Below are 16,132 nucleotides of genomic sequence, written 5' to 3' on the forward strand. Positions count from 1 at the left end.
GTTTTATGTCCGCACATTTAGTGGTGGGGGTTCGGGAGCAGCGCCCCCGAATTTTTTTTTTTGTAAAGACAGTTTAGATTAACGCTTTAGTTGCTTCCATAAGAAGCTGCAGGCAATGGTTTGACTAATCATTCCTCCTTAAATCTTACCAATCTTCCAAAACAAAATTAGAATATACTCCAGTACATCCATATATCATCAATTTATTTTATAATGGTGAATAAAAAAGTCAACACTACCTGTACAGAAGGCAAGCGAAATCACAATGAGTGCCTCGTCTCTAGAGATTAACTTATTTGAGAATGTCAAACCTGCAATCAATCCTCTCTTTTTAGAAAAATGAAAAAAGAAACAAAGGATGAAGAGAGCATGATAATGGATAAGTGACAGGAGAGGAAGAATAAGTTTTCTCTCTAATCAATTTGCATTGCTACGTTGTTTTAATCATTTATGTACGTTGCTACATTGCTAACTAATATAAGAGTAAATACTCTTTTTGATCCCTAACAAAAAATTCGGTCCCCACTTTAGTCCCTTACAAAAAAAAAAATAGTGACCTGGTACCTATGAAATTCAAAGTAGACACATTTTAGCCCTTTTGAGCAACTAATGTGCCTTGTTTTTGAATTTGTGAGGGATCACGATTTTAACTAAATTGATCCACTTTGAATTTCTTAGAAACCTCAAGACTAATTTTTTTTATAAGGAACTAAAGTGGGGATCGTATTTTTTATTGAGGATTTAAAAGAGTATTTACTCCTAATATAAATATTGAATCAAGAGACAAATAAGAACAACCTGTAAAAAAAAACCCCCTAAAATCTTATGTCTGCACTTGCGGACATATGTAACAACCTAGGTCCGCCTCTGAGCTCTGATGCCAATTACAGGGTTGTGCAGGGGAGCTCGTGGCTGGGAGGGACCACCAATCATGAGTCAAGTGAGCAACGACATTAAGTGGGCTTAAAACATCACAATCAAACTCAAAATCTTAAAACATTAGGTGCATGAGCCCTTCCACTTATATGGTGCTCACTTAGTTCATTCTTAACCAATGTGAGACTTTTTCACTCAATCATTCACATTTGAATTCTTCAACAATTTCACTTATATTAATATAAAACTTTCAAAATAATTAAAAAAAAATAAGTGATTTACATTTCTCTATAACATGATATAAGATCATCTCCTGAGCTCCAAAACAATACTATTTTTAGGGTTTGAGAAAAAAATACTGAGTATTTTAATAAAATTACATTATACAAAAAGAAAGTTAAATTATTAAAATATTCTGTATTTGTTTCCTAAATGACGTCGTTTTGAGGTTGTTGGAAATAACTTTATCTCATGTTGCATGATAAATATAATATTTTCCAAAAAATAAAAGCTGAAATTATATAAAAAAATTAATACAATGCGTATCAGATTCGTGATAAGTATTTCAAAGCAACAATGTTTCTTAATTTCTTTACTAGTGAACAAAGCATATCAAGTTAAAAATAAAGCTAAAAGTTGTTTGATAATTATATAAAATCTTTAGTTTAAAAGCTGTTTATTTCAAAAAAAAAGCTTATACAACTTAAAAAAAGTTTCTTCTAAGAGCTTTTGACTTTGACCTTTTATTAATTTATTTGGCTTATTTTCTGCTTACAGAAAAAAACAGAGTTAAAAAAAAGATCTCTCAAACATACAATTAAGAAATAATTAATGTTTATATTTAATGCTTCTTATGAAAATCGGTAATTGAAAGAAAGGTAATAAAGGAGACATCAAAAAAATTGAAAAACAAAAACAAAACAAAGACGACGCTACTTCTTTCTTCCTTGCCACAACAGATGTGTTGTGTTATGGTAGAAGCTCTAGGATTCTTTCCTCAGTCATGCTTGCGTTCCCCATTTGAAAAATTGCGAATGGTAAAGTAGCGGGGTCCCATTGCAAAGTTCCGCCAACTTAATCATAGCACTACCAACCATCCTCTTCTTTGAGGACTGAAATAATTATCGGCCATCTTTTGGGGTAGAAATTTTCGTAGTTTCAAAATTGCTTATGGTAATTGGTGAGTTAATATGGTTTTGAATTTTGATTTTGTTTTTTTTACAGTAGATAGGAAATCTAACATTTTCATATTTATGACAATCTTTGTCATAGATGAATGCACAATTATGCATTTCATAACCTTGGAATTGTGAATGTTATTTGGCTTGATAAAATGTCTTTTGAATAGTTCAATTATAAAATATAAAATATTAAGTAAAAAGATAAAATGAATGTTATATTAACAAACTTTTTGTTTACAAATTTAATTATGTACTAAGGGTAGTGTTCCAGATGACCCACATCTGGGCGGCCCAGTGATTTAGGCCTAACCCCTCTTACTACCTCCACGTCAGTCCTGCTGACCAGTCACTACCAACCCTCCTTCCATCCTGTCCCCTGGGCGACAACATACCCAAGGTGAGAAATCAAAATGAGAATAGTGATTAAAATGCCACGTTCTGTCAAATTTTTTACTCAAATGTCATGCGAACAATATTTTTCACCAGACTGCTATATGTCATAATTCGCTACCACTGGTAGCGAATTTCATGGCCAATAATTTCGTGACACGTAGTCATATTACAGACCAAATTCGCTATCAGTGGTAACGAATTATGACACGTCAGCTTTTTTCTGCGACAGTATGCCACGTGTCAAAAAATCATTCGCAAACATAATTTGCTACACAGTGTAGCGAATTACGCCCTGCTTGACACGTGTCATTCTTGCTAACTGTGCATTCTGACGAGGCATAATTCGCTACACAGTGTAGCGAATTATCCCACGTGGCATTCTAGGAAAATTTATTGTTGGCGTGGCAGTCTGGTAAATTTTTTGACCAGGCGTGGCAAAATGGTCACTGTTCCACCAAAATGTCTCACCTCGAGATATCAACCCTGCTAGAGATCGCCCCAAGTACCAAAAATAGCAACCCCCTCGCACAGAGACAGCATCGGCAATTGCCACCTCCGATGTAGGGACTGCTCCTCTGTTACCGCAGCAGTGTCAGCCATCTCCAGCATCCCCCAGGAGGGTTGACCCCCCCCCCCCCCCCTTTTACCTACCCGCACCAAGGAGGCATCTCACCCCATATAAATACCCCCCTTAAGACTAGAGAGAGGATCTTATGTATCGTTACCCTATTAACCACAAGCCCTGTAAATATCACACACATCCCCTCCTTTACTGATAGCATGGTTCATACTTGGAACAATGTTGTCTAGCTTGGTCTTTACCTATGCTAGTAGCATTACCCATACAGTGACCCACATCCCTAAAAGGAAACATATTGGGCTTGTAGATCCCAACGTTACAGGTAGTATAATTATAAACCAACTAATGTACTACCCTTAGTATATAGTTAAGTTTGTAAATATAACTTGTCCCAAAAGATAAATGATAAACATATAAACATGAGAAATAAAGTAAAAAGAATATTTAGATGAAATTGAATTGTTTTATCAAGAGTGGTTCAAGTACACTTTTGGTAGGGATATGCATAACCAAACCAAATTTTTTGAAAAACCGAACCGAATTGGTTTAAATGGTTTGGTTCGAAAATGGTTCGGTTCGGTTCAAAATTGGTTCGGTTCGAAAGTGGTTCGGATCGATCCTATTTTGAAAAGAAAAGAAAATTAAAAATTTTAAAAATAAAGCTATAAAAATCATTTTGGTTCAGTTCTTAAACTGGTTCTAGAAACCGATTCGGTTCATGAACTGGTTCTTAAAAAACTGGTTCTTTAAAAACTGTTTCGGTTCATGAACTGATTTTTAAAAATCGATTATTTTAAGTGCAGTTCAGTTTGGTTCATGGTTCGGTTCAATTTTTTGATTATTTTGCACACCCCTAACTTTTGGGGTTCCAATAAAATCATCAATTTCTGGCTACAAGTTATGAAATAAAGGCTATTGGATTTAGTTTAAGCCTAGACTAATGAAAGCAGCAAAAAAAAAAAGTAATATAGGAAAGCCTTGAAAAGTAGGGAAAATGGTGGTATTTGATAATTTGTTTCCTATTGTGGGTACATGAGGCGTGTAAAGTGTTAAAAACCCTTCACAACATTATTTAGATAACACGAAATAGTGGTAGTTTAGTGGGTAACAAGATAATTGAGTAAGTGGAAAGAAAAATGTCTCAATTTGATTTTCACATACATGTCACCTTTGAGAGAGATTTAAATATCAACATTTCTAACCTGCTCTGCACTCCAAATTAGTATCATAGTTAACTCAAATAGTCGAAACTTATGAAAATAATTAGGGTTGGGTTTACTAAAAAAAATTATTGATAACTAATTTACGAATTAGTATGATAACCACTCATTGTGTTGCACAAGATCTGTATCTCTAATATTAATATTGTGCCATTTGTTTCCTAGCTATTTTGCATCATCGAATGCCCTCCGCTCTCAGAGACAATATTCAAGGCTCCCGGCCTTGTGGTCCTTGTAGAGAAAATAGGAAAGAGAGAGGAGAGAGGAGAGAGGAAAGAGAGAAGAAAAAAGGAAACAGTGACGAAAGTATCACTGTTGGCAAAAAAAATTATAAAACTGTCACGCTACCAGTAAATTTTGCCAAAATGTCACGTGGCATATTTCGCTACACTGTGTAGCGAAATATGTGTTCAAATAATTCGTTATACAGTGTAGCGAAATATGCCACGTCAGAATGCACAGGATCAAAAATACCACGTGGCGAACAAGGAAAATTTCACTACACTGTGTAGCGAAATTCTCCCTGTTTGGCACGTGACATTTTTGGTTTTGATGTGGCATATTTCGCTGCACTGTGTAGCGAATTATTTATACACATATTTCGCTACACACTGTAACGATATATGTCACGTGACATTTTGGCAAAATTTACTGTTGACGTAGCAGTCTGGTAATTTTTTTGCCAACAATAACAAAATGATCACTGTTGGAGAAAAAATGGAGAGGGGACCGTAGAATAAAATTTCCCACTCGCATAATCCGGTGTGTTAAGATCTTGCATTTATGAGGAAATACGGGGCATAAGTGTCCCCCTAGTGTTGAGCACGGACAAAATTAATTTATTCTTAAAATTTTGTACAAGCTTTTGTCAATTATCATTTTCAATACTATCGCATGGAAGAGCTTTTGAAAAAAAAATTATATATTAAATTTAGTATATGAGAAACACTTTTAAATAAACTTAGTATATTGGATTTTTTTTACAACTTAAGAATATTGGTTTAAACAAAGTAATTTGGCATCTCTGTAAATTATTTTAAAAATAATTAGCTTCCAAACATATAATAAACTAAATTTTGTTTTAAAAAATAATTTATTAAAAAATTCTAAATACAAATATTATCTACATATACCAATTAAAATAATTTATTTAAACCCCGACAAATTAAAATGATCTTGCAGCAGTAAAGCAAAGGGATTAAAGTGCCTGCCATATTTTTAATAAACAAAACAAAAAATAAATACGTCCAAAACTTGTCGCACTGCTTCTTCATTTATTTCCATTATCCCTAGTTGTTGAGCTGGTTTCTAAAGAGATATTACATGGCACAATGTATAAATCTCTGGTCAAGTAATTCTTGGTGACTTGCTAAACCCAAAACAATGTCACTATCTGTATACGAAATAACAATTATAGAAATACAATGAGCTACGGTGATATGATCATTTTTAATATATATTTAGTTGATTCCATTCTTTAGTAAATAAACATAATGTAAATTAAAGTTAGATATGATCTGAATAATATAATATCGCACATAAATAAAATAAACAAGGTTGATTTTTGTCATATGAATAATATATATTCAATTTTTTTAATTCAATACTTAATAGCAAAAAGGTCAATAAAAAAGAACAAGCACTATTGAGGTAGATTAAAAACAAAATTATGTTACAAGTTATAACAGCTTGGTACCATGCTCAGCTATGAATTTTAGGAATCAATGCTTGCTTCATTTATTATGAGGCAGAACACCATGCTGGAAGAAAAGAAAGATTGAACAGCTTTGCAGATTCCATTAACTTTGGGTAAAATATTCCGTTCTATCTTTGTGGATAAAAGATGCTTAGAAGTTAGAAGGAACCCAAATCCAATTGTAGCAAATAAGCTTATGCATAATTGCTTCTTCATTTCAATTCGAATATGCTTTTTGTGAATTGAAGTACTGCTACGAGAGATCCAGAACATTTCAATGGAGAAAGCAAACCCAAGTCTGTTAGTCAAATTAGAGCCAACGAAGGCCCAATTACCCCAATTGGGTTTCTCCTAATCATTTTATTAAGGTTGAGAATCCTTTCCAATTTCGTGATCCATTTATGTATAAAGTCATTTCAAGTGATCATTCAACCAGATTTAAATAGAGGGGCAGCAAAAATTTTCATTTTTCACTTTAACATTTATCAATTAATTAAAAAAACGAGAAGTATTAGAATCACATCCATAATTTATTTGGCTAGTAATTTTTTTTTTACTGGGCATGTGACTAAGAAAATTCAAGTAGGATCTAGGAAGTTAACTTAACATTGGGAAACGGAATTTTAGCTAACACATCAACTAGGGTTTTAAATTAAAAGGCATTGCCCTTGTAATTTTAATTCAAACTCTCTTTTTCTTAAAATCTTAAGTTGTTAAACTGATCATTTAATCATACAGACTTTTGATACCATGCTATGGAATTCTTTTCAAAAGTTTTAGGTGTTAGTTAAGATGAATGATTTGATATATATCAGCCATTATGCTCGTATGAGATATTTTTCTTTATTTCTTCATTAGAAAAAGCAACTGCTTTGAGTAGACAAAACCGTTTATGCTTATCTGTTTTAAATCACCCAAAAGTGATACTTCTAGAAGAACGTAAGAGAAGTGCTTAGTGGACTGAAATTTTGGAAGGAGAAGCTAAGGGAGAGACAGACGATGAAACTTATGAACCAGTTTGACTTCAGGTATTGTGTAGGTGGGATGAGAGCATTTATGTGTTCGATTCTGTTTATTATTGTCTTTGGAAAGAATTTAAATTTAAAGTCTTAATTCCGATACTCACTCCGAATCGAACTAACCGCGAAAAAATGAATCGATTAAAATATCAAAAAAAAATTATACCTATAGACTATAGTAGATAAGAGCACACATGTCGTTGGGCCATGCTAAGTTTACAGCCATACACATTAAAACTATGCATAACATTTTGGGAGCTTGAAATAGATATGATATCAACAAGTGCACTAAAGGGCCATCTTTACCAAGTGTGAAAACGCACTATGTATGAAGCTAGTATTGCCACGTGTATTGAATATCTTAAAAAGTTGAAAAAGAAAAACTGTCTAAGAACTTTATGTAAAATCCAACTGTATGAGACCCATTTGTGTAGTGCACTCTGATTTAGATTCATTTCAGATTGTTTAGGTTTCAGGTTCCTTGCACATTCTCTTGTACCCAAATATGCAAACCTCTTTCGTATCCTTATCTTATCTTTTTTATTCTCTTATTATTGAAGGTCCTGTTCATATTGGGGACATCCCATTGGAGAGTACTTGCCAGTTATGTTGCACCGACACCGACACGAGACACGACACTCCGATATATTAATTTTAAAAAATATTAAATTTTGACACGTTAGGACATGTTGTGATATTATATAATATTTTTAATTTATGTAGTATATATTATATTTAGTATTTAATAATTTAATAAAAAAATAAAACTAAACTTATAATATCCATCAATTTTGCAAAGAAACATAATATATCTCAAATGTTTATATTAAACTCAATAAAATCGTAATCATAATATAACGAATCTAATAGTTGGAACTCAAAATACAATACAATGCGACATAACCTTTGAACTTTTCTTGAATTTTTGCAACGAGTGTCGGGAAGTGTCGAGAAGTGTCGGAGTGTCGGACACGACACATCAAAATTTTTGAAGTGTCGGTGTCAGGAATTAAGATGAAATTACACTTTGGGCTAAGGTTGAAGAGCAATTCAAGTTTCTGAAGCCCCACTCTGTCCCTGAAGCTAATAACAAGGTTTTCCTTTTAGGGACACCAAATGGACCTCTCTGTGGTACTTCAAGCCCTTGATGGGCCTAAAACAAGAAGAATTCATATGATCTGTTGGAAAAAAGCCTTGATAACATCTGAACCGGGACTTTCTCTGGGTCTACAATAAGTCCTAAACCCTTAAAAACTCCACTCTCTACTAATAAATTTCAATGATGAAATTATGATCCAATGTCGTTTTAGTGAAAAGGAGACAAGATATCTAATGCAACTCAGCCCTAGATGAGACTCTTGGGGCAACCATATCCATGAAAGACCACTTTAAAAATGCATGGTGCATGTTAAAAGAAAGCAACCAAGCATGTGTATCTTCCAAGTTTATAGAAAAAAGTTCCTATTCAAGATGAGGATAAAGATGTTGTGGCAACGTCAACTCAAATGCCGTGGTGTCACTGGCTTTGGATTTGATCCATCTGTCATGATTGGGCCTAATATTTGCGGCCAATGTCCAGTTTATTATTTGATGTAGGCCATTCATGGAACTCAGATATGAGGCACAGGATATAAGCCAGGTAACTTAATTGAATATTCATGATTTCTCCCCCATGTATTTTGTGGTCTTGCATTGAGCTTCACCAATAATAGAGTAACAAAATCTGCATTCTAAATTTACCTTGGCCTCTTATGTTTTTCAAACTTAGATTTGAATTGGATTGATCTGCATACAAAATCGACATTAAGTTTATCCAATCAAAATCAAAAATCGAAAAAAAATAGCATATTTTAATTGGATTGATCGATTTTCTGTTTAGTTGGTGAAAACCGATCCAATCCAAACCGATTGAATGTATTATGTATTTATTATTTTTGAAATTCAGCTAATGCCCTTTTCCCTAATTTAGTAACCCTTATATAGTTACTTTCTTAGTTTTGAACCCTAGAGTAGACTATTCCTAAATTCATACCACCCGCACTGCGTCTCCTTTGTCTGAAGAACCCACTTTCGTTCTAGAATCCAAAGTAGACTATTACTCTATTTTAACTCTTTATGAGTTTTAAGACTTGTTTTAATTTAAAGACTTAAATTTTTCAATAGTTTGTAGTTTTGTATGATTTTATTTTGATATAGCTAATGATTTGTATGGCTGAAATTTTAAACTTGTCAAAAAATAGGAAATCGATCCGATTCAAACCGAATAAAATTAGATTGGATCGGATTTGAGAAAGAAAAAAAAATCAAACCGAAAAGAGAATTAAATGATCAAACCGAAGAAGAGATTGAATCAGATGATTTTTGTTTCAAAAATCGATCCAATCTAGACCGTGAACACCCCTATACCCTTTCAGTTTGGTTAACCTTGTGCTTTGAGATTTGCGCTTTATATGCTTTAATAGAATGTCACTTGTTGGGCTGACAAAGGAAGAGCTCATGCCGAGGAGAAACCATCATCTATTGTATAAGTGAGACATGATATTGAGTGAGTTTAGACACTACAATCAAATCGAAAATCTTAAGGCATTAAATATGTGGGTCCTTCCACTTGTATAACGCTCAGTCAATCTATTCTTAACCACTAGGAGACTTCAGTCACTCACACTTAGATTTGTCAACAAAAACTAGATATGGACAAGGACCTGCCATAACAAGTGACAGCATCGGTTTTCAAATCTTGCTGCTGATTTATCAAATGGAAAAAAGAAAAAAAAAAAAAGGACTTTTATAGGTAAACTACAACATAGTGGTAGCTACAACAGAAAAGGGGGACCATTAGCTTCCCATATGTATAATTAAGAAGTTAAAATTGACTAGATCACTCGATGATCTTAATGGAACTGTCATGGTCACCTCCCTTGACTTGCCTTGAATAACTGAACGTTTATAGGTACAACAATATTTTGTAGCCTATATATTGCTTTAATGCACATCCATATATATTGGGGTGTCTCTTTTAGTTCATATGCTACAAGTGCTCGTGTGTTCGTGCCCACACATAGAAGACTGTTGTTATCACTATACTGCGACACCTAGAAATGGGCATCGGGTTTGATGGGCCAAATGATCTATAGATTAACATGAGTATCTAAAAGTAAAAGAAAATGAAATTGATTATACTATGTATGCATGTGTAGATCTTAAAAGTTATTTGCACTAGAAAAGGCCACTCCACCATTACTCTTTGCTCCTAAGGTGGGACTTCATGGTATATTATTCATCTTCCATATGAAGATACTTCTGAAAATTTGGTAATTTTAAAATTTTACTAGACAAGACATTTGTTATCTGCTAATCTGAATTATATCATCTAGATCCATTATTCTCTGCTACCATGGATTCTCTATTTGAACCTGCCAGTGGTTGGAAATTGAAATATTACCCACTTATATAGACTTACCATGATAAAAAAAAGTCCTTGTTATCAAAATAGCCTAAAGAGGAGGCAGTGAGATATTAATGGGCCATCATAAATCTATCCTAGTCAAAAGCAATTACTTATCAAGAAATTACTTTTAATTTGTTATAGAGTGACTTTCAAGCTCCAAAAATGATGGTGGGATCTCTATAATAATTATTGTCCATCTGTATAATGATATAAACACAGAAAGGTTTGATTGCATTATGTACATGTGTAATTCATGGCCATCGGATATCCATAGCCAACAACCACTTAACACCCAATTCCCACTCAAACCAATAGAAGCATATAGAATCCAAGGAAACACAGCTCTTTGCTACCCACAATCCTTAACACAAATCTCTGGTCTTCACACCATGAGAGAAGGATAAAAAGCATTGTTCCCCACTTATACCCCACTCTTTCTCTATCGCTCATGCACATATTCACGTCATGTGGGTCTCACACAAAAACCTCCAAAACTCCCTCATCATATAAAATTATGGCTAGAGAGTTATTGATTATTTTAAACTGACCCAGCTCCCACTACTCTCAATCATTTCAAACCCTTTGATATCTTTGCATCCTTAAAATAGCCTCCCCCTCCCTCTTGTTAATTACATATGGCTATTCATACTTAACCCTTGGTAAACACCTTCACATAAAACTTCAGAGACAAAGTTCCCAAACTTGCACATATCAAGGACTGCACCATGTCCATGGCAGGGCTTATAGACCCAGAAATGAATCACAAGAAGACCCTCCACCGCAGAAATGATTCTGGTGAGCTTGATGTGTTTGAAGCTGCAAGATACTTCTCAGGATACAATGAAGCTGTTGGCTATACTGGCTCTACTTTAACCCAAAAGATCATGAGAGAAGAAAGGCACGGACACAGAGCCAGAATCAGCTTAGACATGCCAATGAGAAGCTTGCTTCCTCAACAATTTCATGGCATGGAGAAGCAAATGAAAGAGAAGAAACACAAGCAGCCTAGCTCTCCAGGTGGTAGACTTGCAAGCTTCTTGAACTCTCTCTTCAGTCAATCAGCTTCTAAGAAGAAGAAATCAAAATCCAGTACACAGTCTATGAAGGATGAAGATGAGAGCCCTGGTGGTAGAAGGAGGAGGAGGAGCAGCATTAGCCATTTCAGAAGCTCCAGCACTGCTGATTCAAGGTCCATATACTCTTCTTTAAGCTCAGGTTTTAGAACTCCTCCTTACGTGCAAACACCAACAAAGAGCTGCAAGGAATTCAGAACCTTGTCAGATCACAAGCATGCAGTGTCCTTGTCAACAAAGTACAACGAAAGTGTAAAACCAACCACTTTGCAAAATGAGTGGTTGGATGATAAGAAAAAGAGGGACCCTACTTTGTTGGATGATAATAACAAACATAGTAATGGTTTATCAGAGAAACAAAAGAAATGCAGCAATGAGTTTCCTGAGAAAAATAGGATATGGTTGGACAAATACTCAGAAGAAGAGAAGGAAATCAGAAAGTTCAATGAGGTTGATGATGGTGCAGAAAGTGATTCAAGCTCTGATCTGTTTGAATTGCAAAACTATGACTTGGGTTACTATCCAAGTGGTCTACCTGTCTATGAAACTACCAACATGGATAACATCAAGAGAGGAGCACCAATTTCCAATGGCCCTCTGTGATACTGTGAATTTTCTCCTTCTTAATTGGTTCCTGTTGAACTAGCAAGTTTAGAAGCCATGTAAGAGAAAAATCTACTAGATTTTGCCTGTTTCCTTCTGGGTTTCATTTCAACTTCTTTCAATACTTTTCTGTGTGTACAGCTTTTGGAATGTTTTACTTGTCTTATATAATTTTATCTACTTTTCTTTCTTTGCTTTTGAACCTTAATTTGTTTTAGAGTGCAAAAACAAAACAAAAATGTCCACCATTAGTGGCTTGATCAGATTTTTGCCGTGATTTTTGGTTTAACAACATGTTATCAAGAGTTTCTTGTGGGCTGCAATTATGAGCCTTATTGACCTTGAGATGGAAAAAATCATACTTAAAATCAACCTTTTTGGCTGCATGCCTTAATTTGACGCGGGTCAATCCTTGATTTTTATAGAGAATGGGACTAAAACACAAATAGATGAGTATAATATATCTGTCAAGTCCTGCATGATTCATCTACATCTCTCATCTATATATGCATATATTGTCCATGTTGGTGATGAGTCAAAGGTTTTTTAGTTCTTTTTTCATTTTAAGAGTTGAGGTTTTGGTTTTGCAATTCCAACTTAGGTGGGGACAGTAACAATGCTTAATTATTCCAATGTCACATTGTCAAGCTAAGCTCATGGAGTGGAAGGTGGTTAATTAGGGGTTTGGGAACTTGAAAAGTAAGCAAATGGAGATCTAATAATTTCTTCCTCTAAACTAATGTCCATGATGTGACATTATCAATATTACATTTTAAGCTGTGTCCCGCTAATGGTGGGTCAATTGAGAACTATGAAGAAAAAAGAAGCACAAAAACTAGTTATCATTCGTACAATCCATGGTTTTTTTTTTTTACAGTTTTGATCTTAGCTTGCTAAGCCAATAATTAGGAGCTTGATATGCTTAATGAAATATCTGTCTAATCAAATGACCTAACATAGAAAGTCATGGAAATTTCATTAATCTAATATATTTTTCTCGGTGTTAGAGACAGAATCCAGACAAACATCAAGATTTACCACGCAATATATTAGGCACAGTTTTTAAAGCTAAAACAAAAAATAAAATATAAGACAGACAAATCTTACGAATGAGATACAAAAATAAGTTCGCACTTGCTCAATTTCCTAATTAATTTATTAGAAAAACTACTCTTATGTTATATGTGATAAATTTTTCTCCTACACACCATTCGATAATTGTGTCATCTTTTTTTTTTTCCAAGCGGTGGAGCCCACAAGTTTGTCTCTATGACATGAGATAACTTATCTCCTTTAACATAAGATTAATAAAACTCTTAATTTATATGAAAAACTGTTTTTTTCATTTCACATAAGCATCCATACTCTTCTCACGTCAAAAGATGAGCGATTCTTTTTTTTTTTAATATGATAGGCCCCATTTTATTTGTCTGTGAATTCTCTCCAATAATATGAGAGAAATAATGCCCAATTTATATGAGAGTCAAAATGTAAATTTAGATTTTTTTTTGCTATATCAAAAAATAAATAGATTTGGATAAATAAGCAAAGGGTTTGATATTTGTTATGTTATAGGAGATAAAATTATCTCTTACACATATATAAAAATATGTGAAACCCGTATGAAATCATGTAAATAAAAGAGAGAGAAAAATGAATCACACATACTTTTTATATATGTATAAGAAATAAAATTCATAATATATTTTTTAGGGGAGGGTTATATTTACAAACTTTTTTGTTTACAAATTCTTACAAATTACACTATGTTCTCCCAGGAGAACACTAGGGGGCATTTGGTACAGGAGAAATTTTTATTTGTCCGGGAATCTCGATTTTCAAAAATATGATTTTTACATCCAGTTTATGATAATATCTGAAAATTTAAAATTTTAAAAATTTCAGTTTCCTAGAAATCCGAGAAAAATCCGTGTACCAAACAGCCCCTAGATTACACTATCTTTTCCGAAAAAAACATAGTGTATTTGTAAAAAAAAAAATTATAAACGAATCAGTACTTTTTATAATGTGATAAACATTAAATTCATAACGAAATGAGTTAGATGCTTGCAAAGTTTGTGAGGATGCAATTTCTGGCCGGGGGTATGATCTAGCATTTTATTTATGGCTTACAGTTGGAAGCTAGCAAGGAGTTAAATGATGGACTAATTGGGTAGCCTTTTTGAAAGAATGATACAAACAAATGATGCATGGGGAACCAAAAGGGTCGGTGTAACTATCAGTGTTGGGGTGGAGGGCCCAAACCTTGTTATAATTCAATTTGAATCGCAATTGTAAAGTTCGCTATGTATGCTCAGGCCTTGATGCTTTGCACTAGAGTAGAGGCCTGAGGGAAAGAGATAGGGACAGAGTGTGATAGAGAGAATGAGAGAGAGACATGCCCATCTTTTCTTATGGGCAATCAAATCTTCCTTTTTCTTTTTCTTTTTTGTTTTTTTAGTAAAAGTTAATCCAACAAATATAAATGAAAAACAAAGGCACAAATCCCTTCACTAAATGTATATATGCATATAAATATATATCATGCTCACTTCCTTTAAAAAAATTTACTTACAAATCTAAAACTGTTTTCTAGTAAACTCCTCATGATGATGGATTATCAAAGAATAGTTGTGCTGATTTTTCATTGTTTGTGCCTTAAAAAGTTTGTTAGGAGTGATTAGCGAATGAAACTGATCAAAAAGGAGAAAAGGTTCAACTCCTTCCTAGTAAACTCTTCATGAATCATGATAATGGATTATCAATAATAGTTGTGCTTATTTTTCATTGTTTGTGCCTTAAAAAGTTTGTTGGGAGTGATTAGCGTTAATAAAACTGATCAAAAAGGAGAAAAGGTTCCTACCAGCAAAGCTATCCCAACAGGAATATATATATATATATATATATATATATATATATATATATATATATGGAACAATATATTCTTACACTGGTGTAAGAGTTAGAAGTCTTACACTCAGTCTTAACAATTGATCCACTTGAATTCAATGGCTCACGTTACTAAAAAAACCCTTAGATATAAGTGGGATTAACGGACAAGATTAAGAGTGTAATATATATATATATATATATATATATATATATATATAAATGATCCTGTCAAATTTCAAATTATATATATATATATATATATATATATATATATATATATATATATTGATCTTTTTTGATCTAATGGCTCTCAGGTGAGGTGTCAAAGGATCCTGCCTTATATATATATATATAGGGATAGGTTATTTTGCTTACTCATTATATATATATATATATATATATATATATATAGGGATAGGTTATTTTGCTTACTCTCGTTTTGTCTATCTTTGTCTACCCCTTTCATTACCATTACCGTTCATTACAATCTAATCCAACGGTTCATATTGACGAAATAAATAAACTTTTTTTCACCCTTTCTTTCTTCTCAATTCCTCCCACACCCTTTCTCTCTTCCTTTTGTTGACGATCCTTTATTTTTATTTTTATCGTTTGATGGTTTATTCATTTTATTGATACGTTCTAATTTTTTTTTATTTGTTTTGAGGGTTTATGATTACAATTTCCAGATTCATTGATATTTGATGGTAATCTAACTGATATGAAATCATATAATAACTTGATTGTCTGGGAATCAAATAAATATTTTTTTATTGTTTATTTTTTCTCATATGCAATATATTGGGATCCAAAAAAATATATTTTATTTGTTATTATTAATTATTGTCAGTGATTCTGTATTCTACCTTTTGAATTTATGGTGTTATGTTAGTTATTTGTGAATGAAGTGGAGTTGCTGGAATTGTGCTCCCTGAAAAGGTTGTTCGAAGTGCAGTAACCAAACCGGATTCAAAGATATACTTTGTATTCATAAGCATGGAAAAAAATTGATAAATTGAAATTGGGAATATATGTAATTAACCAAAAAAATAATAATTGAAAAACCTTATCAGGATCGTTGGATTAGTTTTGCGAAAAAACCTCGTAAGTTCCAAAACTAAAATAAAAATACACTGTCGTGCATTCACCAG

The 16,132-nt window shown here is 33.2% G+C and overlaps 1 protein-coding gene across 1 annotated transcript; it reads left to right on the top strand.

Moving 5' to 3' along the window:
• The first annotated feature begins 10,973 nt into the window (after positions 1-10,973).
• Positions 10,974-12,288, top strand: LOC133304140 (protein BIG GRAIN 1-like E). Its single transcript, XM_061504109.1, has one exon. It carries the CDS (start codon positions 11,139-11,141, stop codon positions 12,087-12,089), a length of 951 nt encoding a protein of 316 aa, XP_061360093.1. The 5' UTR covers positions 10,974-11,138; the 3' UTR covers positions 12,090-12,288.
• The last annotated feature ends 3,844 nt before the right edge of the window (positions 12,289-16,132 follow it).

This window comes from Gastrolobium bilobum, unplaced genomic scaffold (genome assembly GCF_033153095.1).
Source record: "Gastrolobium bilobum isolate Gb01-03AN ecotype WA unplaced genomic scaffold, APGP_CSIRO_Gbil_v1 utg5733, whole genome shotgun sequence".
In the NCBI taxonomy this organism is placed as follows: Eukaryota; Viridiplantae; Streptophyta; class Magnoliopsida; order Fabales; family Fabaceae; genus Gastrolobium; species Gastrolobium bilobum.

Excerpts from the sequence above, each read along its gene's own strand:
- LOC133304140 (XM_061504109.1), top strand. The coding sequence starts at position 11,139 with ATGTCCATGGCAGGGCTTATAGACCCAGAAATGAATCACAAGAAGACC.